This window comes from Octopus bimaculoides, chromosome 11 (assembly GCF_046866305.1).
Source record: "Octopus bimaculoides isolate indiv1 chromosome 11, ASM4686630v1, whole genome shotgun sequence".
NCBI lineage: Eukaryota > Metazoa > Mollusca > Cephalopoda > Octopoda > Octopodidae > Octopus > Octopus bimaculoides.
Genome location: NC_142938.1, coordinates 17137505 through 17165004, shown reverse-complemented (window position 1 = coordinate 17165004; position 27500 = coordinate 17137505). Strand labels below are relative to the sequence as shown.

The window sequence follows — 27500 nt, the reverse complement described above, 5'->3', positions numbered from 1 at the left end:
TCTGAGTTCAAAAACCTCCGAGGTCGACTTTGCATTTCATTCTTTCGGGATCGATAAAATAAGTACCAGCCGAGCACTGGGATTGATGATATTGACTCCCCACCACGCACCCTTCATGGACTTGTGCCAAAATTTGAAACCAATATTTTTGAAGAAGGACCCGTTGCTGAGTGCTAGCGCCATTTACATGCAATAACCGCCAAATGGTTTGCTATGCTCAATAAAACTCATCAAGTAACTTGATTCTTCAATTAACCGGAATCTGTAGCGATAGAGAAAAATCAAAGGAACAACCTCCAATCTCCTATAGAGCAAGCTAGTTTATTGTGAGCAACTTTTCTCAAAATATCTGGTTATCTATTCTCCAGTTACCTAAATTGGGGCAACTAGAGTAATATTTCTTCATATCAACACCTATACTTTACATTACACAACTTGATTCGTCTAAAAACATGACATACCACCTTTCTATAGAGTAGTGTACTAATTTTGATTATTTGATATAATATAGTCATTTAAAAATATAGAATGTTTTTAATAGAACGATAATAAAACTTACCTTATGATAATGATTCCTTGCTTTGGCTTTCAATAACAAATCTTTGTTAAGAGAGATGCACGGATAAATTGAATAAACGCTGTTATAAAATGAAAGGTAAAATCCATACAAGTGAGAACTGAACATCAGATTAGGAAGGTAATTTCTCTTTATACTTTTTGAAACAATGAATTGTTGTGAGATATAAATGATTATAAACCAAATTAAAGCTTCCACTTCAATATTTTGTCATTATCAACCTCCAACGGAAGATTGTCGAGGTTTTACGACCATTCAACAGAATTGTTACTTTTAATGCTGCCAACCAAGACAGAAAAATTACCAAACTATAACTAGATAGTTACAAAAGTTTATCAAAAGCATTTATCATTCACAAGGACAACTTAGTGAAAAAATATATTCCAGCTCGAATGGAGTCGCGTTCAGCGTTCATCGCAATGACGTAACTATCCACTACGTCATTATTTCATTATTTAGATTTTACTTTTTACATGAGTGAGAGTAAGAGACAAGTAGCAGGCCAGTTCATTTAAAGGAAAGATTTAATGATGATTTTGTTGTGTCTGGGGAGAGTCATTCTCTTTTAGTGCCTTATTAACTAACACACCCACCGGTAAAGTGCGTTAGATAATAAGCCAAATCCAAAAACGAAACTTAATTATGATGTTTTACTTATCAATCTTTCATTCAATTCTCTTATTTATATGTTTATCAAAATCCATAATCAGATGTTATATTTTTCCGCCCTCCAGTTACATAATACTTTCTAAACCGATTCTACTGTGTGCTAACAATCATCTCGCTGGTATGGAATGGCTTAGTAGAGAAATCATTGGAATGTCAGCTCATGGATTCATCATCATCATCATCATCGTCATCATCACTTAACGTCCGTTTTCCATGCTGGCATGAGTTGGACGGTTTGACAGGAGCTGGCCAGCCGAAGAGCTGCCCGGGCTCCATGTTTGTTTTGGCATGGTTTCTACGGCTGGAGGAAAAACATCCAGCTGTTATAATAAATATGTATTATATGATCTGCATGAAATCAGTCTACGGTGCAAAAACGGTTGGAGAGCTACAGCTATATACCACCAAAGTTACTCTTGAAGCCATCTGGATGAAATCATGGCAAAGAAGGAGGAAGAAGAAGGAATACTGGAAAATAATAAAAGTAAAAAAAAAAAAAAAAAAAAAAAGAAATTCATGATGTCATGCAGTCAGAAGAGAGAGAAAGAGGGAAGAAGATAAATGGTGCTGGTAGTGGTGGGTTTGAAGAGAAGGAGGAGCAGGGGGAGGAGAAGTGGAGGATTTGGTATAATTACTGTTTCCAGACTAGCGGGAAACATCTGAGGCAGTCTGCAGTCCTTTTGAGACAGCAGACTGCTTTCCGTTTACAGTCCTTATCCACCTCCCATTGGTGGGAGATCAAGCGTATCGCTGTCAAAATTCAATCTGCCCATGCGCCGCCTTGGAGTAAGTAGTGGGCTTCGTCCATCTGATCGGTAGCTGCTACCACAGTTATACTGGGTCATGATTGGCGATATTAACATCCTGAAAAAAATGTATGATAATGTTTACCATGCGAAATAGAACTCCTGGAATGATCGACAGTCGCCAAGGAGTCCTCGAAGATACTACAGTACCCATCACTTCCGGTTTCTCACCAAAGTAACATTCATCAGAAGATATAACGAAGACGAAAACTTTCGGGGAAAAAAAGGGTACAATAAATATTTATTTTGGCTGTTTGGTCACGTTTATCGTTAAAACCCTTAATTCTATACATTATCACAGTTGTGTTAGCTGCAAGGAAATAGTTACCATACTTGTCAGAAAGAAAGGAACCCCCTACCCCACCAAAAAAAACGAAATGCATCTGGCACGCTCGCTGGTCGCTGTCGGGGTGAATTTGTAACGGTTATAAGGTTGAACGATGTCGGGGTCACCACTTGTAACGGTTATAAGATTGAATGGACATGAACATTTTTATAAGAAAATATTTATTTTTGCCGTTACATTCTATGTTGCCTTACCACGACGGGTAGGCCAGTGCAATAGCATATAAAACATGCAAGGTTAGGAATTTAGGCCTGTATCTGTATGTTCCTTTTTTTATGGCAGTAATTGTATAGAGAGAGATGGTAGTGTTATAGAGAAAAGGAATTACTAGCTCGTATGCCTGCTTAGGTCCATGGCTTCAAATGTCCAGTCGCCGCCGACCAGCGACCAAGCTGTCGAGTAAAGAGAGAAAGAGGAAGTTTTCTTGGAGTGTCCTGTTTATATAGCCATGAAGCAGGGCAGTGAGTGCAAAGGATTTAGCTTGTTTACCTCAATTCTAGATGGAGTAGAAGAGGTCAGAAAAGGGTCAAGTGGTGGAGACCGCTTCGGCCTAGCTATTCAAATATGGGTAAAGTGGATCGAATCCACTTCACGCCTGCCAGGTTCCTATAAATTCTTGTCCATCTTCGACGTTTATTGCGGTTTTAACTCGATAAGTCCTTAAAATATTTTATCACAGGACAAATACTGCAGGAAGTGCCCTATCGACAGCGTGTGTACATTTGTTATGAACACAGATGACTTACATCTCTTGTATTCAACCTATGGCTTTTCCTTTATGCTTGCTATCAGAGGTGCACCGGGATATGTAGTAAGTAATTTGCAATGTATAGAAATCCTGGGGGTTTTAAGACATAAATAAATAACAAAGCAATGTGACCTGCATCCTCCACATCAAAGGTACAGTGACGATTTATAAAACATTCCAAAGACCTTTCATATACCCCTATCTATCTATCTATCTATCTATATATCTATCCATCCATCCATCCATCCATCCATCCATCCATCCATCCATCTATCTATCTATCTATCTATCTATCTATCTATCTATCTGTCTATCGATCTGTCTGTCTGCTTGCCTGTCTGCCTGCCTGTGTCTGTCTGTCTACGCACAACACAGTAACAAGCTCTGCACAATCCAAACCCTTTTAAGTGCGCTCGCTGATGATACAAATCCTGCTACTACATAAACAACACTACAATCGTACTTTACTTAGTACTTGTGTTGCACATCGTCTAACCTTATATATTATATCATATGCAAACTTTGTGGCGCCCTTTCACATTGAGTAAACAGGCCAACGCTTTGCTGATCGCTCTCGGGAGCATATTCGAAGTATACTACTACGTATGGAAGGCCAACCTGTAGCTACCCATTTCAACGCAAGCGATTCCGCCATTCAGCAGAGTACGATGTCGCTGCACACCATGGATCCACATTTTCAAAGAAACAGAGGGAAATAAATTTCATATCCGAATTTGGCACGATGTCACCGACAGGTTCAAATGGACGTTTCCCCATCCACTCATTCACCCCCTCTTAGTTAATTTAACTCTTTCACATCCTTCAACTCCCGTCTTTTTCCCTTCACCTCACGATCGACTTTGCCTTCTCTCCTTATTTCATTCTTCTTTCCTTCTACCTTCTTACACTACACTATTTTTCCCCACCGTTTCCTGTTCTCGTGAAGCTCACGTGGTCCTACGTTCCTTTATCAGTTGCAACCAGTTTTTTTTTTATCTTAGAGGATGCGAAACCCTGCTGTCTCTCATCAATTTCTCTCCTTGCAACTTTTCTCTGAAGAATGACTCTGTCCGAAACGTTGGATTTTATAATATGAACAGAAAGTTCATATTATTCATTTCATTGCTTTTACTCCATTACATGTCTTGCCGATGCAGACTAACACCAGCCTCTTTGGAATCTATTCGCTCATACATACATACATACATACATGCATACATACATACATACATACATACATACATACATATAAGGAAGAAAAGAATACGTAGATCAATGTGGCAGAAAAGGGAATATTCAAATACTGAGCGGAAAAAACCGGAAACTTTTCGATCGTCAGCTGACCGAAGACAATTTTTACCACGAAACACCATAGTAGAGAATTTCACGTCTCATTCCAACAACAATTGTGAACATAAGGCGGTCGCCAGTAAACAATGTATGTTGTGTTGAATTTTATATAATAATAAGAGATGTGTTTCCCTGTTCGTCCGCCTGTCTGTCCATCACACGCTTTTCAACAATTTCGTGAAAGAAGAAATTTTGTAAAATATGAAAAATATTCTCTTATGACGTCATTTTAATCGTGAATTGTTTTCATAGAAAATTGAAGGAAGAGAATACATTACAATTTTTTCCCCTTTGCTTTATATTTCATTTGAAAATTTCGATGCATTTCTATTATGATGTCATAATTTGCCGATGATTATAAAGGAATTTCTTTGGCTCATCAGGTGATCTCCAGCATGCAGCAAATAGGTTCGCTGCCGAGTGCTGCAAAACAGGGATAAGAACTAGTGTTGTGACGTTGGTCCTCTCAAGAAAGTCTCCCAGTGCACTCTGCATGTTAGTGGAACATTACTAAGACAAATGGAAAAGTTTATGTATCTTGAGACTATATTCACGAGTAATGTGGTGCAGAAGGCTGAATTGGATGCTAGAATTGCAGAAGGTAGAACAACGATACGTTAGCTCCAGCATTCGATCGTCAGAAAAGGAAAGGTTGGTAAAAAAAAAAAAAAAAGGCCAAACTCGGTATCTTCAGTTTGGTTTTTCGCGCCTATCCTCACTTATGGCCATGAATGTTGAGTAATGATCAAGCGAGTACGATTGCGAACGCAGGCGGTTGAAATAGGGGTTCCAACAGGGTGCGTAGCTCTAGATCAATGAGTCTCTGCAGGTCGAACTGCTGCAGATAGAACACAAGATGAAAACAACTCGATGTTCTCGAAAATGGATGCTACGGCATGTTTTCCGTAGATCCTTGTTTCACTAGTGGCAGCCTCATCCAAATCAAGCGACCTGAAATCATTGAGCAAGTGACCTTGCTTCCAGGGTGATCCCAGGTCATGCACATTCACACACTTCATTCTTAGCAGAGGCATTCTAGTCGGAGAACAGAAAAAGAGGAGGTTACTCACCTTCATTTTCGAGAAGCCCGGAAGTTCCAGGCCTCTCTACCGGCGAAAAAAATTTGAAAAGGCCCTTTCAACAGTTTTTTTATCAACTGATTTAAAGATCCCCACGCTACATACTCTCTCTCTCTCTTTACTTTTTTACTTGTTTCAGTCATCTGACTGCGGCCATGCTGGAGCACCGCCTTTAAGTCGAGCAAATCGACCCCAGGACTTATTCTTTTGTAAGCCTGGTACTTTTTCTATCGGTCTCTATTGCCGAACCGCTAAGTGACGGGGACATAAACACACCAGCATCGGTTGTCAAGCAATGCTAGGGGGACAAACACAGACACACAAGCACACACACACACACACACACACACACACACACATATATATATATATATATATATATACATATATACGACAGGCTTCTTCCAGTTTCCGTCTACCAAATCCACTCACAAGGCTTTGGTCGGCCCGAGGCTATAGTAGAAGACACTTGCCCAAGGTGCCACGCAGTGGGACTGAACCCGGAATCATGTGGTTGGTAAGCAACCTACTTACCACACAGTCACTCCTGCGCCTACATGGGAATTTTTCTCTTATTGTTTTATAAACATCTGACGACGTTTTAGTTAAAGGTCTGTCCTTGGGGGTTTTGAGGATGAAGTCCTCAAATTCCTTTCCCTCGTCTGTCCTTGGGGGTTTTGAGGATGAAGTCCTCAAATTCCTTTCCCTCTGTCTTTATACCGTTTTTTATTTTGATTTACAAAATCTATCAATTCACTGTTACACTCGTTCACAATAGTGAAATTGATGGATTACAGTTCGTCTACAGTCTGATGGATATTCTGTGATCGGCTGTTTCTGTTTCTTTAATTTCATGCTGTTGTTGATGATGATGTTGCTGTTTTTGAAGTTTTTGTTGGAGTTGTTGTGAATTGTGTTGCAGTTGTGGTTTCATAAAAAGTCTTTGTTGATTTCTTGGAGTAGGGCTATATACTCTCCTCTTCTTTCGCCGACCCCCTTTTGTCACTGTGATCTACTGTTCGTTCAGCTTTTCCTTCTCCATTTCATTGCAGTTGATGTTGATTTAGGAGGAAGAGCATTCAGGAGAAACTTGCTTTTCCGGGGCAATCGGGGGTAGACTTCTTCTTTGTCTTAATTTGGGAGTGGGTGTGAGCGTAGAAGTGGGAGGTGTAAGAGTTTTGTGCACTTGCTCATGATTTAGCACTTGTGGTACTTGTAATGTTCCCTGTGGTGAAATTTTATTTTCCTTTGTTTCAGGGCAGGAATCCTTTAAGTGTTTTTACAGATCCACATTTATGGTATTTTCGTTTTCTACCTTCCACGAACACTGACAGATGAGTGCCATCCGGGAGATCGATTAGATCAGGCAGCTGATCGATATGGTCCTGCTTGCATTGTGGGGTCAGTTCCATACCTATACCTAACCAATTTTGCTTAAGTAGTTTCTTGATGTCCCGTATTGTAACTTCGTCTTCTTCTAAACCTGCCTAGACGGCCACAACAAACTAGGTAATGGATATTTCTGGCGGCACATTCAGCACCCTAATCTGGGCAAGATGTTAGCCGCGATAGCTGGGGATTAACAAAAAGTTGTCATTCTTCAAAGTGGTTGCGGAATTACATCTTGCTTATTCTTCCGTCCCAAATCTTACCTCAATGGTTCCAAATTTCTTTCCTCGGGTGATGTGCGTCTTTTGTTCTCAAGCACTTTTGTACTTCGCTCTCGGGATCATTTTCCACCCGCCGAAACTTGACTCCGGTGCAACGGTGTGTGACCGTGCATCTTGCGATATTTTCTATCACGTCCGATGGAGGGTTTAGAGCAACCCTTCTCTCATCTCTTTAAACAATTTTCCTAGGAAATTTTAATTCTTCTTCGTCTATGTGGAAGCACTCCATATTTCTCGTCGCTGACGCAAAACGAACAGGAGCAATATTTTCAGTTTGTGCTTTATTTCTTTCGTATTTTTGTTGCTGTTTTTGTTGTTGATGTTGCTGCTGCTGCTGCTATAATTACTGCTGCTGCTACTGCAACTGCTGATGCTGTTGTTGTTCCCTTTGTGGACACCAAAAGTTTTAACGTTGCTTAGAGACGAAACATTTTTCGCCACGGTGACGTCACTAAGCTTAAGCCATTCGATGTTCTCATTTCTTTCCTTGTTCTCAAAATTTCTCAAGGAGCGCGTTCCTTTATCGAACATTATGATGGCTTCTTTATCAGCCATCTTTAAAAAAAATTGCAGAAAATTGCGAAATATTTGTTTTGCCGAAAGCAGTTAAAATTCAAAAATTATTTATGTGCACCCTCTGCAAAACATAGAGTGTTTCTACACAAAATACTATCTGCACAATCCAGACAATCTCCGAAATCTAATGATAACAATAGAAGTCAAAAGATGGGGCCTTTCAAGGCCGAGAAGATTACAAATACTTTTTCAACTTACGGAGCACCAAATTTCCGTGACTTCACAGTAGGACGGCCATAATAATGATAATAATAATCTTTTTTACTCTGGCACAAGGCTCAAGATTTTTGGGGAGGGGGGCCTGTCGATTAGATCGACTCCAGTATGCAACTGGTACTAAATTTATCGACCCCGAAGGGATGAAAGGAAAAGTCGACCTCGGCGGAATTTGAACTCAGAACGTAAAGTCAGACGAAATACCGCTAAGCATTTCGCCCGGTGTGCTAACGTTTCTGCCAGCTAATAATAATAATGATGATGATGATGATGATGATGATGATGATGATGATGATAACGACAACAACAACGACGACGACGCTAACAATGACGACGGCGACAACAACAACATTACAATGGATTAATAAATCTTGCATATAATGAAATCAATATAACGGGGGAAGCATATTTTTGATAAATAAAAATGAATATTTAATATATCAGACAAGATTAAAATGCTTCAGTAGTAATTAACAAAAGCGATTATATAAGGTAACTCCATTCATGTTGTGACGGTGAAATTATACATGCCGATCTATAATTCTCTTCCAAAAGCCATTTTATATTAGCAAGGAATTCACCACATGCAAGACAATTTCCTTTTCTCTGTGACAACTTCTAAGATAATAGAATATTTGAATTTACGACTGTAACTTATATTGAGGCAAACATATGTGGACTGCCAAGAGGAAAGATTATAAGGTTGTACTTTAAATAAAACCGATCTCCCATTGTAAAAGCAGAGGTAAATTTACGTGTTTCTTTTCCTACGATATAATTTATGTTCTTATTGACTTCGATTTTTCTTCTGCTCTCATTTTCTGGACATCTTCGATGGTTTGCATTAAAACATTATTTTTTGTTTCTGGTAAAAATAGCCAAACCAATACAGCAGAAATTAAACATGCAGAGCCCATTGTAAAACCGGAAGCCCATGGAATATACAAAGTCTGTGAATGGTAAAGAAAATATTTTGAATACATAGATATACGTTTAAAACTTTGTCCGTATGTGCGTGTCTCTGGTACGCGCACTCTCGTATGTATATGTGAATGTGTGAATGGGGGTACTCGTGTATGCGCTTGTGATATATTTGGTGTGTATGTGCGTGTGTGTGTGCCTGTGAATGTAGAGGTGATCTAAGTATGCGGAAAATGTAGATCACATATTCGAATACCAGTTTTTGTATTTTCTCTCGTTTCTCAGACAGAACATTTTATTCTACATTGTCTCGGCCGTCGAAAATAGTTTTAATGTCATCTGAAAATTTCAAACTCAGAACAAAGTCTACTGTTTCTGTCTTTTTAACCATTGAATTCAGTCTCTTGTTCTGCTAATGGACTTTATGTAAAGGTCGATGTGCTACGGTCTGTTTCATGTAAAATCCTTGATAGGATGGATTTTCTTTTTGTTTTGTGATTACCTCATGTAGTGTATGTGTATAATATATGTATAGCTGTGAGTGCATTTTGTTGCATTTTGATATATGGACGTATCAATGTAGATGATCGAATGATATTAGCAAAAAACAAAAATAATAATAATAATAATAACAACAACAAAACAACAAAATCCCCAAAGAGAATGAAAATGAAATAGTAACCGTACGCTGTTCGGCTTGCTTTCATACACTCAATGTAAAATCATACAAGGATAATGTAACGACACTGAGATAAATTGTATTTATTGTAAGACCGCAATAGTAATTGTTATAACAAAAATAATCGGATTTCCTCGCTCACGAGATTTAGATTCAGGATTTGAATTTCTGCTTGATGTGCACATATTTTCTGGAGATTTCAAACGTGGAAAATTGCCAGAAGACTGTCTGTCTTAGCAAAGATCTATCCGGCTGATATTGACGGACCAGAATTGGACGGATAAATTAAAACAATAAGTAAAAGAACACAAAACTGACAAAAGCTGATGATGTCATTCTATCAACGTATGGACGCTGGTTACTCACGTTCATAGTTTACGTTTGGTTTCTGAAATTTTGAATTTTCAATCACCTTTTGGTTTGAACTTGAGAAAGACAGACGTTATGTCGAAATGTTGTTCAAAAAATAAAACATCTAAAATCGCACTCTTCGTCTTAATAATAATAATAATAATAATAGTTTATAGAGAGGACTGGAAACTCAGCAGAAATGTAATAGATAGATAGATGAGCTCTTAACTTTTGTATACGATTGCCAAATTCCATCACTAAGGTAAACATAGCTGACGTAATCCATCACTACGGCCAACTCAATGACAAAAAGCGCAACTCGAAAGTAACTTATTTATTGGTCCTTTGAACAACAATATTTCGACATCTCGTGTGTCTTCAACGGGTTCAAAATATCAAAGGACCAATAAATAAGTTACTTTCGAGTTGCGCTTTTTGTCATTGAGTTGGCCGTAGTGATGGATTACGTCAGCTATGTTTACCTTAGTGATGGAATTTGGCAATCGTATACAAAAGTTAAGAACTCATCTATCTATCTAATAATAATAATAATAATAATAATAATAATAATAATAATAATAATAATAATAATAACAACAACAACAACATCGAAAAAAACCTAAGGAATGAGAATCCAGGTTCGAAATTTCGCCAAGACACCTGATGAAGGCTGGAGGGTATATCAGCCGAAACGTTGTGTTAACAACAAACAAGATGAGGACAAATATCCGGGTCCAAACTCAGTGAACTTAGTCTGCAGGTATCCTACTGACGAATCTATATCTGAATCCGGATAAAGATCCCGTGATATCCAGTGAGAACATTCCGTAATGCTCGTAGCTTATATTTGTCCGTAATTACAATGCTGGCTGCAATTAATGTAACAAGGTCTAAGTGGAGGCGCAATGGCCCAGTGGTTAGGGCAGCGGACTCGCGGTCATAGGATCGCGGTTTCGATTCCCAGACCGGGCGTTGTGAGTGTTTATTGAGCGAAAACACCTAAAGCTCCACGAGGCTCCGGCAGGGGATGGTGGCGAACCCTGCTGTACTCTTTCACCACAACTTTCTCTCACTCTAACTTCCTGTTTCTGTTGTACCTGTAATTCAAAGGGTCAGCCTTGTCACACTGTATCACGCTGAATATCCCCGAGAACTACGTTAAGGGTACACGTGTCTGTGGAGTGCTCAGCCACTTGCACGTTAATTTCACGAGCAGGTTGTTCCGTTGATCGGATCAACTAGAACCCTCGACGTCGTAAGCGACGGAGTGCCAACAACAACAACAAACAACAAACAACAAGGTCTAAGGAGATAAAGATATAGATTACTTACCAGAAGTTTGAAAAATGGCGCCACAGGGCATATCGTTCTTGAGAGTGTGATGGGAATACCAAATGCGATACTTCTGCAAAATATTTGTACATACAGTCACGTATGTGTATGTGTGTGTGTGTGTGTGAGAGAGAGAGAGAGAGAGATAGAGAGAGAGAGAGAGAGAGGGTGCGATATATGTATATGTACGTATATATATATATATATATATATATATATATATATATATATATATATATATATATATATATATATAACGTATTTCATATCAATATGTATGTGCATGTGTGCATTGAAATTGCAATACTAACTCCGAACATTCACAAACACATGCATACATACACGCATACATGCGTAAATATATACATACATATACATACATGTATTTATATACTTCATATATATATGCGTATCTCTGCGTGTGTTTCTAACCAAAAGGCTTTTAAACCCAGTATTTACACGCTATTAATTTACAATTTTCCTCCTTGTAGTCAAACTGTTAAAAACGAATTTTTTAATTATTTCACATTCTTTCGAAGTTTCCAAATTCTTTTGGCGCCAAGGATATATGTATATATACATATATATATGTGTGTGTGTGTGTGTGTGTGTGTGTGTGTGTGTGTGTGTGTGTGTGTGTGTGTGTGTGTGTGCGTGACACTTATTCGGTAGCCATGATAGAATTCCGAGTTTCGGATGCCGGGGTGGGAACCCACACCGACATCTCTTCAGTTATCCGGCCATTGGTGCATAAGTGCCGGCCACATGATATTCTTGCAGTGTATGCAGATAATAAGACCCAGCTGAGTGAACAAATCTGCTCTTAGCTATTCAGACATGTACTTTATATTAAAAATACTGTGTATAATATTTACGAAGAGCAAGATTCAAGGATAGGTGAATAAAATATATATGAGTAACAAAGAGTCAGTAAATACATTACAGTTGTTTCCAACGACTCCTTTAATTGATTAATGAAAACATTACATCATTGTAAAGAAACCGGTTTTGTCAGATGAATTCATGAGCTTCAAACATTTTTACTCCGTGAATTTGTAACTACGTTAAAAAAAGTCAAATGGTCCTTTATGTTTGAAGCTCATAAGTTCATCTGACAAAAAGGGTTTCTTTACAATGGTGTAATGTTTTCATTAATCAATTCAAGGAGTCGCTGGAAACAGCCGTAATGGATTGACAGCTGTACCTCTTTGTTACTCATTTATATTTTATGTATATATATATATATATATATATATGTGTGTGTGTGTGTGTGTGTGTGTGTGTGTGTGTGTGTGTGTGCGTGTGTGTGTGTATATAACCCTTATCCCAAGTAGTATGCGTGTGCTTATAGAGAAATGAAAAATAAGAGGTAGAAAAAAATTGTTATTTCATCCTTACCGTATTTGTGTAGGATAAAGTTCAGGTGTGTATATATAGTTTCCGCTGAAGGTGGCACTAAGTCCCAGCATAGACACTAGATATAATACCACAAATATTTTTTCAGTTGTTTTGTTATTCTCTGTAAATAGAGAAATCATTATAATTTGGCGTAAATACTTACATACATACATACATACATACATACATATATATATATATATATATATATATATATATATATATATATATATATATATATATATATATATATATATATATATATATATATATAGAGAGAGAGAGAGAGAGAGAGAGAGAGAGAAAGATAGAGAGAAGGAGAGAAAGGACATTAGTTCTCCGTAATGCAATAAAGTGCTCCCTGATGATCTGTTCTGGCTAAGCACTCAAATGCACTTGGAATATCCATTGCTGAGTTCCAAGTAACCAGAAATGTACGTAGGAACTAATAATAACTAGTATACATTATATATAAATATATAAATACATATTTAAATGATATAGATAAAAATATAAATATATTAGATTAGATTTAAATGTATAACGAAATATATTTTTTGTCATTCATTATATTTCGTGTTTACTGGTACCCAAATTTAAACACCTTCTTTTCTGCTTAGGTAGCCTACTATAGTGCCCATCCTTTGTCTCGCCTGAAATATTTGACCGTGGAGTTGCAATCAATATTAGTAGTATATGTGCCTTTCTGTCCGCTCAATTCTTTCAGTTCGAGCCTTTCTCTAGGCATGGTTATTTTCGCGGCACGATTTTCTAAGCTCCACCCCTAAATTGTATTTATAACCATGCTTATCGATGTGCAAGCATATTGCATCTGTAGCGGGGATTCGAAAATAGATCCCTTGATACGCGGTCAAACATCACGACCAAATCACAATGGTTTCACGTGATCGGTCTAAGCAACCAATCAATGTCAAGTCATCACGTGATTCAATTTTCTAGAATTTTTTTCTTATACCCTGCTTTTGGGCGGTAATTGTTGAATGCTGAGGCAGCTGAGCGATATATGTCTTCATTCTTGTTGCACAAGACGGAGTGCATTTTTACAGCCAGTCGACCCAGGAAGACGGCTAAGATAGATAACAGGAACCTTCGTTGCCACCCAGGAAGACGGCTAAGATAGATAACAGGAACCTCTGTTGCCACCCAGGAAGACGGCTAAGATAGATAACAGGAACCTTCGTTGCCACGAATATAGCACAATTGTTTTCAGTTATGTTGGGCAAGTAGCTGATTGCAGTATCAATACAGGGTGTTTCAAAAAATTTGATATCATTTTGCAATCAAATAACTTTGCCAGTTCTTGTTCAAATGACTTCAAATTATAACATGTGTAGAAACAGGTCAAAATTTTATATTTAATGTTTGATATGTTCATCTTTTCAAGTATAGAAATGGTATTTACTGGAAGAGAAAAGGCGTTTTGTGTGTTGGAATATGCTCGAACACAGTAGAACAAGACTGCGCGCGTGCATTGGTGAGTGAGTTCTCTAGAAAGTCACCAACGGCAATGCAGATTTGGACATAGCACAAAAAATTCAAAGAGGAAGGCTGTCTGTGTAGGACAAAAGGATCTGGACGACCACTAGCATCGGAAGAGACGGTCGAGCGGGTTCGTCAAAAACTCTTGCGAAACCTCAAGAAGTCCATAAGAAGTACAAGTCTGGAAACCCAAATTCCTCCAACGACAGATTGGCACGTCCTGAGGAAACGCTTGCTAATGAAACACTACAAACTGCGGCTCATCCAGGCCATAACGGCAGATGACAAGCGAAAGCGCTGGAAACCCAGATTCCTCCAGCGACAGATTGGCGTGTCCTGAGGAAACGCTTGCTAATGAAACCCTACAAACTGCGGCTCATTCAGGCCATAACGGCAGATGACAAGCGAAAGCGCAAACATGGGGCTATGTGAAGGGTCTGGTCTATATCCCCCCTCTTCCTGCAAACCTAGAGGAACACGAGCAGAGAATCACTACCGCACTGTAGACTGTTACCCAAGACATGCTGCAGCGTGTTTGGGAGGAGCTGGACTACCGACTTGACGTGTGCCGTGTCTCAAGCAGTGCGCATATTGAACATTTGGGAAATTGTTCATGGAATCCACATACCTTTGAATTTCTCATTCAAATTTGGAGGAATAAATCTTATGTTGCTCAACATTAAGCCTATTTAATTTCATATGCTTTGACTATGTAGTTTTTGTGATATTTACATCTCAATTTATATCAAATTTTTTGAAACACCCTGTAGTTTTCCATAAACTCCAAACAGTATCTCTCTTCGCCAATGTAATTATTACCGCAAAAGGCCAACATAGTTTGCAATCATCGCTGCAAAAAGGCTAATACAGTTTGTCTTTATGTGCGATAATAAAACCTTTTAAATGTTCGCTGGTGTTGCTTCAACACACAGCCTAAGAAACATATTTTCATTCATCATCTCCACCAACAAGCTACTGCAGAAGTCAACAACACCAAGAGCTATACACATACACAAGCAACACATCGTTTGAAAGCTATGATGAACTGACAAGATTGTGTTTCATTTAATATCGCATGATGTTCGTTAGTTAGTTTTTTATATTTGCTTCAGCGTGTTAAATGATCTAATAATCTACTTGTTATGTATGTATGTATGTATGTATGTGCGTGTGTTCTGCTAAGAAAACTTTTTTTTTTTTTGTCATTTTAAAGGGAAGTATTTTATATGAAATGGCTACATTACCTGCAAGTAACATCAAGAGACCAGCTGAAAATGTTAGTATCGCCGTAAAAGTCTTTGAAAATATCAACGATATTTTATGACCAAACCTAGTAATGAGAAAACATAGTTGCTTGATGCATGGAAAATTTTTTCACGCTTGCGTTGCGCAAGTATGACTGTTTGTATCACACATGCATTTCGTCCGTCGCTACCTTCTGAGTTCAAATTCCGCCGAGGTCAACTTTGCCTTTCATCCTTTCTGGTTTGATAAAAGAAGTACTAGTTGAGTAGCTCTTCCGAAATTGCTGGCCTTGTACCAAAATTTGAAACCAATGTTAGTTGTATCTCTCCATTAATTTACTTCGTTCGCTGCACTGCTTAGTATCTAAATCGTGGTTCCAGCTCCTGGACCGGGTGTTGCGTTGTGTTCTTGAGCAAAACACTTCATCTCACGTTGATCTATGATCACTTCAACACCTTGACACGTGGTACACCATGTACCTGTTCAGGCAACGTCGATTTGATAGAAGGAGTGAGATAATGTACAGCACATACATTCGATCACTGTTGTTGGCATTCCGTCGCTTACGACGTCGAGGGTTCCAGTTGATCTGATCAACGGAACAGCCTGCTCGTGAAATTAACGTGCAAGTGGCTGAGCACTCCACAGATACGTGTACCCTTAACGTAGTCCTCGGGGATATTCAGCGTGATACAGTGTGACAAGGCTGAACCTTTGAATTACAGGCACAACAGAAACAGGAAGAAAGAGTGAGAGAAAGTTGTGGTGAAAGAGTACAGCAGGGTTCGCCACCATCCCCTGCCGGAGCCTCGTGGAGCTTTAGGTGTTTTCGCTCAATAAACACTCACAACGCCCGATCTGGGAATCGAAACCGCGATCCTATGACCGCGAGTCCGCTGCCCTAACCACTGGGTCATTGTGCTTCCACTAGTCAAGTTTATAGTAAACAAGAATTTTAAAAATGGATGTTTCAGGGCGTTACTACAAATGTTTCCATAGCATATTGTATTCATTCAAGACAAGTGTGCTTGTATAGCTTAATCTGTGACATTAAGTAAGTTCAGATTTTCAAAAAGTACCATTTCTTTAGATGATATTACTCCGAATATTTTCAGGTGATACATCACCAAATATTTTAATGTGCATCTGTATTTGTTCATGTATGTGTGTATTCTTGGGTATCTGTACATGTATATTTTTATATTTCAAATTATGCATACATAGATATAAGTGTATACAAAATCTTACCTGCTCACTCCCAGCGAGTAAAATATTGAAGAAACAACTTCAGCCACTCCCAGCATTGAAAAGTTGAAATATACACTTCCTCCTAAAGCCTCCACCATGAAATAAAGACTGGTGAATGATGTTATGTCTATCATCCTATCATATAAGGAAAAGAGAAATTATATTCCCACGATACATCATCGATTTGATTAGTTCATTTACAGAAGTCAAATTATATTTTCGGCCCCTGTGACTAATGTTTTCTCAAAGTTAGTCCAAATAGCACAATGTCTGAATCAATTAATTAAAAGCATGTTACTAAGTCATACTCACGAGAAAGTATAGCGTTATAATACAGTTTGAGGGAAATAGGTTTGTATAATCATCCCACTGTTACTCATTAGAAGTTGTGCAGCCTGGATCACCGTGAGACGAAGTGCCTTGCTCAAGGACACAACGTGCTTACCGTGTCCAGAAATCGAACACACGACCTTATGATCGCAAGCTGAGCAAATTATACAAGTATTTTGTTTCAATTTATGTATGTATATATATATATATATATATATATATATATATATATATATATATATATAAACAAGGATAATGTGGTTATTAAAAATACCGATCCTGTCAGGTGGCCAGAATGGAAATAAAAACCTCAAAAGGTAATAATTTTCATTTAATGTGGTTTTAGAGTCAAGTTATGGCTGCTATTTCAAGCATGGTGGTATCTCTTAGATACCCTTAATTATAATTTTAATATATATATATATATATATATATATATATATATATATATATATATATATATACACACACACACAAGTTAGTGGACAAGCGAAAGAAAGGTACTCAACAAATCTATTGGGAGTTACATATATATATATATACATAGACACGCACGTATGTATGTATGTATGTATGTATGTATGTATGTATGGATGGATGGATGGATGGATAGATGTATGTACATGTATACCTTAATACGCATATGCATGCACACGCGTGTGCAAACTAAAGAGAAAGAAGAAAGGTAGAAGTTGTAAGTGAACGTCTTCTGTCAAGAATCCATAGACGTAGGATTGATAGAAATATGAATACTTTCACAATTTAATTGAAATTAACAAAAATAATGAATTATTTGGTCTCACCAGCAAATGGAAATGGCGATAGTAATTTTCCTTAGGTATGGTATTTTAAAAATAGCCTTCAGTTGGGTAGACTTTGACATTTCTTTTTCACTCGGTTGCTTTGAGGTGTCTGTTGTTGCAATGTCTTCCTTAACGTGGTCTTTCGTGTGGTTAATTGCTGCATCGTCTGCCAGAACTTGGGGGTCACGATGTCGGTTGTCAGGATTATTTCCATCTCTCTGATTGGCTGCTTCTTGTACGGAGTTATTTTTTAATGCTATGCTCCAGATGTGTTCAAAGTCAACGTTATTCAGTTTAGCAGCCATTTTGATTACCTTTTTAGCCTGTTTTACTTTCGAATTAGCGAAAAGCCATCGGATAGATTCCGTCAGGAAGCTAGAAAAATTAGATATAAGAAATATCAAATACATACATGCATGCATGTATACAGGAGTGGCTATATTTTTTTTTTTTATTTATGTGTTTCAGCCAAGTGGCTGCGGTCATGCTGGTGCACCACCGTGATTTTCACGTTCCTTGCATGGCTCTTCTCCCCCATCTGACATGGTCCAATCAAGAGTTTTGATGGCACATCTGGTGTATAAGAGAATTTGACACAGCTGCCCTAAACTGCGTCTCATTACGAGCCATTGGTTCGTCTGGTATCGTGGAGAGGAAAGCGTCAAGTTTTGTCTTGAAGACCTCCGCATCCATGTCTTGCATGTCTCTCAAATGTTTTGGCAGGGCATTGAAGAGCTGAGGTCCTCTGAAACCGAGGCTGCTGCAGTATCTCGTTCTTATGTGAGATGCAGTGGACGGTACCTTTGGCACCATGCAGTGGCGACCCGTGCGGGCATTCCTGTAGTACTTGATACCAAAGTTTGGCACCAGTCCTTCCAGTATTTTCCATATGTATATTATTACATATCTCTCCCGCCTGCGCTCCAGGGAGTAGAGACCTAGTGCCTTCAGTCGCTCCCTGTAGTTCATCTGTTGGGTTATTAAGGATCAGTGGCTATCGAACGCCGACGAAGGGAAATAACCCTGAAATCCGGATCCGTTCGTGCTACAGATCATGGTGAGAGGGATAACTTCCCTTGGCAAACAGGACACAGTAGTGTGTCGATAAGCCAGTTGGAGGAGATGTCCTCCTGGGGCTAAAAGCAACAGTAACATCCACCCCTAGGGGTCAGCCACACTTAAGTGGCAATATACTACACTTTATCGTGCAGTTACTGTTAATACTTCATTTAGAGAATTAACATTGCTTGTTTTCACCTTTTCGATATCAGTGAAGAATTTCACTGGAAAAGTAGATATAAGATTGCCAAGATTTTGTCTCTCTCACCAAGGATCAGTGGCTATTCGAACGTCGACGAAGGGAAATAACCCTGAAATCCGGATCCGTTCGTGCTACAGATCATGGTGAGAGGGATAACTTCCCTTGGCAAACAGGACACAGTAGTGTGTCGATAAGCCAGCTGGAGGAGATGTTCTCCTGGGGCTAAAAGCAACAGTAACATCCACCCCTAGGGGTCAGCCACACTTAAGTGGCAATATACTACACTTTATATATATATATACATACATATATATATATATATATATATATATATGTGTGTGTGTGTGTGTGTGTGTGTGTGTGTGTGTGTGTGTGTGTGTGTGTGTGTGTGTCTGTGTTTGTGTGTCTGTGTTTGTCCCTCCTAGCATTGCTTGACAACCGATGCTGGTGTGTTTATGTCCCCGTCACTTAGCGGTTCGGCAACAGACACCGATAAAATAAGTACTAGGCTTACAAAGAATAAGTCCTGGGGTCGATTTGCTCGACTAAAGGGGGTGCTCCAGCATGGCCACAGTCAACCGACTGAAACAAGTAAAAGAGTATAGTATTAGTTCAAAATAGCAATTTGTGTATCATACATAAAGTATATACATAGTTGAAAGTATGTTAAACTATTGTATTTATTTCGAGGTGGCATCACTTATAGACGTGTTATGTTACAAAAAAACACAGATATATATCAGTAGTAGATGAAAATCGAGACTAAGTATGCGTGTGAAATTCCATAGTATAATAAATATATTTATTGTATGTCTGGCATGTTTCCTAAGATTACTCATGGTGACAAAGGAGTGAAAGACATAGATACTCACAAAACCTCCATGATAAAACATCCTGAGACAGCAGCATTAAACAAATAAATGACATTCCAACAGTAATCTTTGAGTAAGTACGCTGCTGCCCCACCAACAGAACTCCATACACTCCATAACACAGTCGATATTCCACTCATTAAAACTCGCTTCCGTTTCGAATAAAGTTCTGTAATAGCAGTGAAAATAGTGATCGTGTAAGCCTGCAAAATATATGATTACGTATATTTCCATTAAAGTGAATATATGTGAATGATAAACGGTTTACAGTATACTGCATAACCCATTAATACTTAGATTCACCACTGTAGAAAACCTTGCATACAGTGACAGTAATCATCTAAAGAAAAGTAGGTAATATATATCCACTTATGTGTGTGTGCATGTTGTGTGTGTGTGTGTGTGTGAGTGTGTGTGTAATACATATACATATGCATATGTATGTAGTGACCAGATTAGTGAGTTGTGTTGTTTCGATACAATATATGTCTTATGTATGTATATAATTATTTAAAGTACATAAGTATGGTGTGTTCTGTCTTAATACCCTGGTATTATCGTCGGGTACCTCTGCTTAGTAATAGTCAAAGGGGAGTAAAGAACTGGGAGAAGATAGAAACATGCATTATCAGAAAGAACTCTGGAAAACATACACCCACTCTCAATCGCTTACATACACAAATACCCACAGCCTATGATCTTTTTCCCGCTGAAGGACAAATACAAGTCTAATGTATAATAAAATCCTCAATAAAACACATACCTCTCGGAAAATACCTGCAAAGAACCGCATCGATGCAAACACGGCATAGGACGGTGAAAATGCACATATTAAATTGATGATGACTAGTAAGAAATTACTCAAAATCCAGGGAGGTTTTCTTCCAAATCTGTCGATGAAATATGGTGATGCCAATCCACCAAAGAGTTGACCAAAAATATATATCGTCTGACTAGTCTCGGCTAGACCTTGTCTGTTACATACTAGATCCCACTGCAAATATAAAAATACTTGTGAGGTGATTTCTATGATCAGCAACACGGCTTAAAAATTTGTAGTGTAAGTACATTTAATTACATCAAAAGCAGTACTTCAGTACTTCTTGTTTCATAGAGCTAATTTCAGGTACATTTTTTTCTTATTAAGGGTTTTATTTTTTGTTTTAAGAATTTTATGGTGTCCCACGTATAGCATTAGGCTTCTAAAATTGCACACAAACGATATTAGACAAATGACAAAATATTGGATCATCCCATAAATAATGAGTTTTTAAAATATTTCTTTTATTTTTCAAAATTAAGATAAAGTTCTTTTTTAATCTAAAATATACTCTCCTTCATTTTCTACAATGCTCTTCCATCTATCTGGTAGACTTGCAAAGCTCCTCTTCCAAAATTCACTTGTCTGTGACAAAAAATACTCCTCCAGTATTCGTCTACAGAATTCATATTTTTTTCCATCCAAATGATTTTGAAGACTGCGGAATAAATGATAATCAGATGGGGCAATGTCCGGCGAATATAATGGGTGGAGCATCGTTTCCCATTCAAACTACTCCAGCTTTTGGAATGTCATCCTCGCTGTATGTGGCCGATCTTTATCTTGATGAAAGAACACCTTTCGACTTGAAACCAAAAATGGTGGCTTTTCTTCCAGCGCTTACTTAAGCCGCTCAAGCTGCTCGCAATAGATCTTTGTTATCCTTTGGTTTGGGTTCAAAGTGTACTAAACCTTTCATATCCCACCAGACAGACGACAACACGTTACGTGGGTGAACACCTTCTTTAGCCTGGGTGGCCGGTGTTTCTCCTTTCCCTGCCCATTGTCCTTGGCGCTTGACATTTTTATAGAAAACCCATTTCTCGTCACCAGTCATTATTCAGTCCAAAAATGATTCATTTGTGAGACATGACAGCAAAGAAGAGCACACATTCAATCTCTGCGCGCGATTAGACTCGGTAAGTTTGTGAGGAGCCCATTGACCCAATTTTCTGACTTTTCCGATGGCAGACAGGTGTCGATGAAATCCAAACTTCTCTGCTGCTACTTCTTCAACAGTTAGGATAGAATTGTATGCCACCAGGTCTTGCAGGACGTCCTCATCGAGCTCTACAGACCTTTCAGGACGAGGCTCGTGTTTTAGCCTGTAGTTTCCGGCTCGGAATTTCTGGAACCACTGTTGACACTGGCTTACGCTTACTGTCCGATCCCCATATACTGCATTAATATTTCTTGCACTTTCCGTTGCATTGCTGCCTTTATTGAACTCATAAAGCAAAATATGCCGAATATGCCCCTTCGTCAATTCCACTATAGCTTTGAAAAAAATGTTAAAATGGAACTGCACTCATCAAAACTTGCACCAAGAATAAGTACAAGGTAAAATTACTACCTGCTTTTATAGCAAGTTGATGCAGGTAGTTTATCTCGTCTCCCTCCGACTTTTTAGTTCATGCAATTGAAAAAACCGCATTATTTTTGGGCTGACCCAAAATAAACAATTCTTTGTTTCTCTTGCAAAATCCTCAAAGAGACATTGCTTTCATGAATTGAGCCCTAAAAAAACATTCTCCAATAATGACGGACATACTTGTTTCCTTTACATAGACAGAATCATTGTACATAAAGAAAATAATATTGCATCTCACCGTCACTGGTCTCAGAGAGTACACGAAGTCTTTACAATGTTACGCTATGACTTTTTGATAGTCTTTCCTGGCGACCTCACGTTCATGGAATAGCAAAAATTATATTCTAAAGACTAGTTTTTCCCCTTCAGAGCCAAGGAACAGTTTAATTCTGATCAGTTTTTAGCCTTCCGCGTTCAATTACTCACAGATGTACTATTTCCTTTCTATGGCTTTTCTATCGCTATTAAAATGAGTTCGTTCATAGAGTCGGATGGTCTCGCACATCCAACACTCAGGCACTTCCGACCCATTATTCTTTCCACCCCTTGTCACCTTTGTTATACCGAACATCCAACACTCTTCACTAACTAAAATACCCAGTCCTTCCTCCTCAGAACATCGGCTCTCTAGAATAACCTTCATGATCAAGTCTTCTCCGTGGGTATTGGCTTGCTATGAATTAAACAGAACCTTATTCGCATCACTATTTCCAGTCTCAGAGGTGAAGTGGGATGGAACAATCGGATATTGCTTCTACATCTGAAACGATGTCACTTTTTCTACGTTGAAAACCATGGAAGACATAAGCTACATTCTGTTATGAAGGGGAGCAAAAAATGATGATGATTGTTCATTGTTGATTGACGGTGATGATTGATGATGATTGATGATTGATGGTGATTGATGGTTGGTGATGATTGATTTGATGATTGGCGATTGATGATTGATGATTGGTGGTGATTGGTGATTGATGATTGATAGTGATTGATGATTGATAGTGATTGATGATTGATAGTGATTGATGAGATTGATGGTGATTGATGAGATTGATGGTGATTGATGAGATTGATGGTGATTGATGATTGATGGTGATGATGATTGATGGTGATTGATGATGATTATGATGATGATTGATGATGATTGATGATCGATGATGATTGATGATTGATGATAATTGATTGATGATGATTGATGATAATTGATTGATGATGATTGATGATTGATGATGATGATGATAAAAAAAATTGCCCTGATACAGTACCAGTTCTCATGTCTTAACTGATTGGAGGTGCTATCATCTATATTGTTTTGTCTTGGTATAAAAGATGGGCTACAGCAAATATTCTGCTCAATACCACAGATTTGCTTGTCATTTGCTTGATCTTAACCAGTTGAGCATGTCCTTTAGAGGCTGACGATATGTGCATCTCTGATCACGAGCAGAAGTAGTGGGGGAGCATCATTGTCATGTGTTGAGAGGAATTCTTTCGGGGTTTGGAAACATGGATATTTCGTTCGACATCCTCAAACAACCTTTATTCAAGGACCTTTTGAGCGGGATGGGCTACTCGACCTGAAGAAAATTCTAACTGCAAGGTCATGCGCTGTTTGTAGCAAAGATGGTGCGTGCGAGTGACGATACCTCTTTGAGCATGATCCTATAAATCGAGAAAAATAATTTTAAAAAAAGAGAGAGAGAGAGAGAGCACTTTGCTCTCATGTGTCTATTCCCTGCTGAGGTTACCGTGGTCTTTTCCGTGGGCTTTTCTCCCCATGGATAAACCTAATGTTACCCCATTTTACACTATTGACATTTTCTGTGATATACGGTACTCCTTTTTTTGCCCCTACCGATCCCTTTTGATGGGATTAAAACATTTTTTTATTTAAAATTTTTTAAATTTTTTATTTTTATTTTTTTATTTTTTATTTTACCTTTTTTTATTTTTAAAGAAAAGCTCTACAGTTGTATTTGTCCCCTCTGTGTGCAGCCCTGTGTGGCTAATAAAAGAAAGATATCTTGATATGAGGCCACTATGGTTGTGATGCATGTGCCTGGTGTACCCTTATCAGACAGGTAGTCATGATGGGTATACTGGGCTTCGTATATTTTACCCCAATGTCACTTTGATGGCATGCCCTGCTCTTTCACTCAATAATAATAATAATAATAATAATAATAATAATAATAATAATAATAATAATAATAATACTAACGATAACAATAATAATAATAATAATAATAATAATAATAATAATAATAATAATAATAATAATAATAATAATAATAATAATGATGATAATAATAATAATGATAATAATAATAAAAGGAATATATTCACAGACACGACAGAGCTGGGACCTATATACACTGGAAGTTATGCCAACATTATGGAATAGCAACAGAAAAAAGATGGTATAAACACACGCCAGAAAAGGTCACAGAAAACGAGAAAGCAACCATACTCTGGGATATGCCAATACACACAGATAGAGAAATTAAGGCAAATAGACCAGATATAGTTGTCAAAGATCATGAAGAAAAAAAATGTTTTCTAATTGATGTATCAATACCAGCAGATGACAACGTTTCTCTAAAAGAAATGGAAAAACTTTCAAAATACAAAGACCTGGAAATAGAGATAACTCGAATGTGGAATCTAAAAACAGAAACAATTCCTATCATAGTAGGTGCCTTAGGTATAATAAAAAAATATTCAGACAAATACATAACAAAAACACCAGGACTTACAAATATATATAACATACAGAAAATTGCACTACTGGGTACTGCACACATTCTACGCAAAACACTTTCAATACAGTAAACATAAGAGCACCACAGCAAACCACAGCACATACCCAAGGCGCACAGAGCTGCGCTCGGTAGTGAAGTGAAAGCACGTTATAAAAATAAAACTACTGAATAATAATAATAATAATAATAATGATAACCACGACGACGACAACAACAACAACAATAATAATAATAATAATAAGGGTAGTTAACCTACCTGCGATGCTAGTGACATATGAACTGGCTTTATATAGTAATAACCATTTAGACAGGCCAGACTTCGGTTTTTGGCTGGAATTCTTCCATCAGAACTTATGATTTCAATAGAACAGTTCTTATATATTAGACGAACGTTAGTAATCGATATGTTGTATTGATCGAGCTGAAAATCTGTCAGTTTCTGACATCGATGCTCTGGAGAAAGGGCTGCAAAATATGTAATAAGAGATAAGTGTGTAGAACATATGGAAACAGGATTGTGAGGAACATTTAGTGCATGGCATACTCGTATATATATAGAAAGAAAGGGAGAGAGAGAGAGAGAGAGAGTAACATATATATATAGAGAGAGAGAGTTAACATATAAGGTGTAGGATAATCGTACATACTAGGCTTGATGGCATACAATGGTTGAAGGAAATATAGTGAGAAAAACAAAATAAAAAAAAGTGGAGGAAGAGAAGGAGGAAGAAGGAATAAATGACAGAGTAATTATGAGAAGAGTGATACAAATGAGAAATTTATTTAATTTTATTACAAGATAATAAATATTGTTCTTTAAAAAATTAGCACTCACTTAATTATTTTGTAGAAGCATCGAGATGTAAAAAAATTCAAGTATGATTATTGTACATACGTCACATTTCCTCATATTACTCCCAGTAGCAAAAGTATATATGTTCATTTCCAAAGATACCCGTTGTATGACGGGTAACATGCTTGGGTGTATGTGTGTGAGTGTGTGTGTGTGTGTGTGTGTGTGTGTGTGTGTGTGTATAGACTCATATATATATATATATATATATATATGAGTCTATACACACACACACACACTCACACGTACACACACACACACACACACACATATATATATATATGGGAGAATGTACGAAAAAAAGCAACAACAGACGAGGACAGGTGGTGTAAACAACAAAAGGATGTATTAGTATGACGCTCGGGAATACGGAAAGTCTTTAACGTTTCGAGCTACGCTCTTCAACAGAAAGAATACGGAGACAAGGAGAAAAACACGGAGAAAAAAAATGAATAGTCACTGGTCAACGATCTATCATGGCTTTGTATTTGGGGAGAAAGACAGACAGATTGATAGATAGACAGGCAGACTAGTAGATAGATAGATAGATAGATAGATAGATAGATAGATAGATAGATAGATAGATAGATAGATAGATAGATACCAACCAGTAAATATGAAAAGATAGCTGTTAAAGGCCGAGATCATCAGCGAACTGCTGAGTAATAAGTACTGGGTAATATGGAAAAATCGAGAAACTCCTAAGCAGTCTATGATTTCATCGACATTGACTTGGGAAGATTTCATATTGTATGTATGCGTAGTCTTCTTCGTCCTGTAAATGTCTCCACAATCCAATTCAGTTAGGCGATATTTAAAATATTTAGTTGTAATTCAGATCTATTCTTATATTTAGTAATATTAAGTAGTATTATATAGATATATAGCTTCTGCTGGTTAAATGTATATATATATATATATATATATATATATATATATATATATATATATATATATATATATATTCTTTTGGGTATCTTCAATTTTTCGGGGATAATTGTTAAAGAGGTGAGCGGAGCTAACAAAATTAATTGAGATTCAAACAAGCAGTAACAAATTAGCAAGGGCAAACGTCATATAGCAGCGACGAGGTGAGTGATTGTGTGTGTGTGATTGTGTGTGTGTGATTGTGTGTGAGTGAGTGTGTGATATAGATAAATAGATAGTTAGATAGATTGAGGAGAAAAAGATAAAAAGAGAGACAGTGAGACAGAGACATACACCACACACACACACACACACACACACAACACACAAATATATATATATATATATATATATATATATATGTATGTATGTCAAACTAATACATCTGCTTGTTGTTCATACACTTGACTTCGTTTTTGTTTTCCTGTAAATTTGAACTATATATATATATATATATATATATATATATATATATATATATATAGCAATAAGAAAATGGAGAGGAATATGTGGTACTCATCAACTTGCAGACATTGCATTATGTCAATTTGCCTGTTTATTTTTCAACTAAGA

General features: G+C 37.6%; 2 protein-coding genes and 1 pseudogene across 4 annotated transcripts in view; 1 reads left to right on the top strand and 2 right to left on the bottom strand.

Moving 5' to 3' along the window:
• LOC106880927 (carbonic anhydrase 6) overlaps nucleotides 1-27500 on the top strand; it is a 58927-nt gene that overhangs the window by 1729 nt on the left and 29698 nt on the right. Inside the window, exons 1-2 of one of the 3 annotated variants that reach the window (XM_089359541.1) lie at nucleotides 8724-8782; nucleotides 8916-8996. The exons of 1 other annotated variant lie outside the window; for it this stretch is intronic. The gene's annotated coding sequence lies outside the window, so the exon portion shown is untranslated. Of the gene's footprint in view, nucleotides 1-8723; nucleotides 8783-8915; nucleotides 8997-27500 lie in introns of those variants that run through there. One more of the 3 variants, XM_089359540.1, reaches the window with a different exon arrangement.
• LOC149133196 (selenoprotein K pseudogene) lies at nucleotides 1960-7531 on the bottom strand (annotated as a pseudogene).
• On the bottom strand, nucleotides 8781-26747 carry LOC106876465 (organic anion transporter 3). The gene is made up of 10 exons (XM_089360459.1): nucleotides 26609-26747; nucleotides 25404-25612; nucleotides 20741-20971; nucleotides 19978-20180; nucleotides 17845-18219; nucleotides 16712-16846; nucleotides 15463-15548; nucleotides 12719-12839; nucleotides 11321-11393; nucleotides 8781-8987 (listed from the first exon to the last, which is right to left on the bottom strand). The coding sequence occupies exons 1-10, from the start codon at nucleotides 26745-26747 to the stop codon at nucleotides 8817-8819; spliced, it is 1743 nt and encodes a 580-aa protein (XP_089216585.1). The 3' UTR covers nucleotides 8781-8816.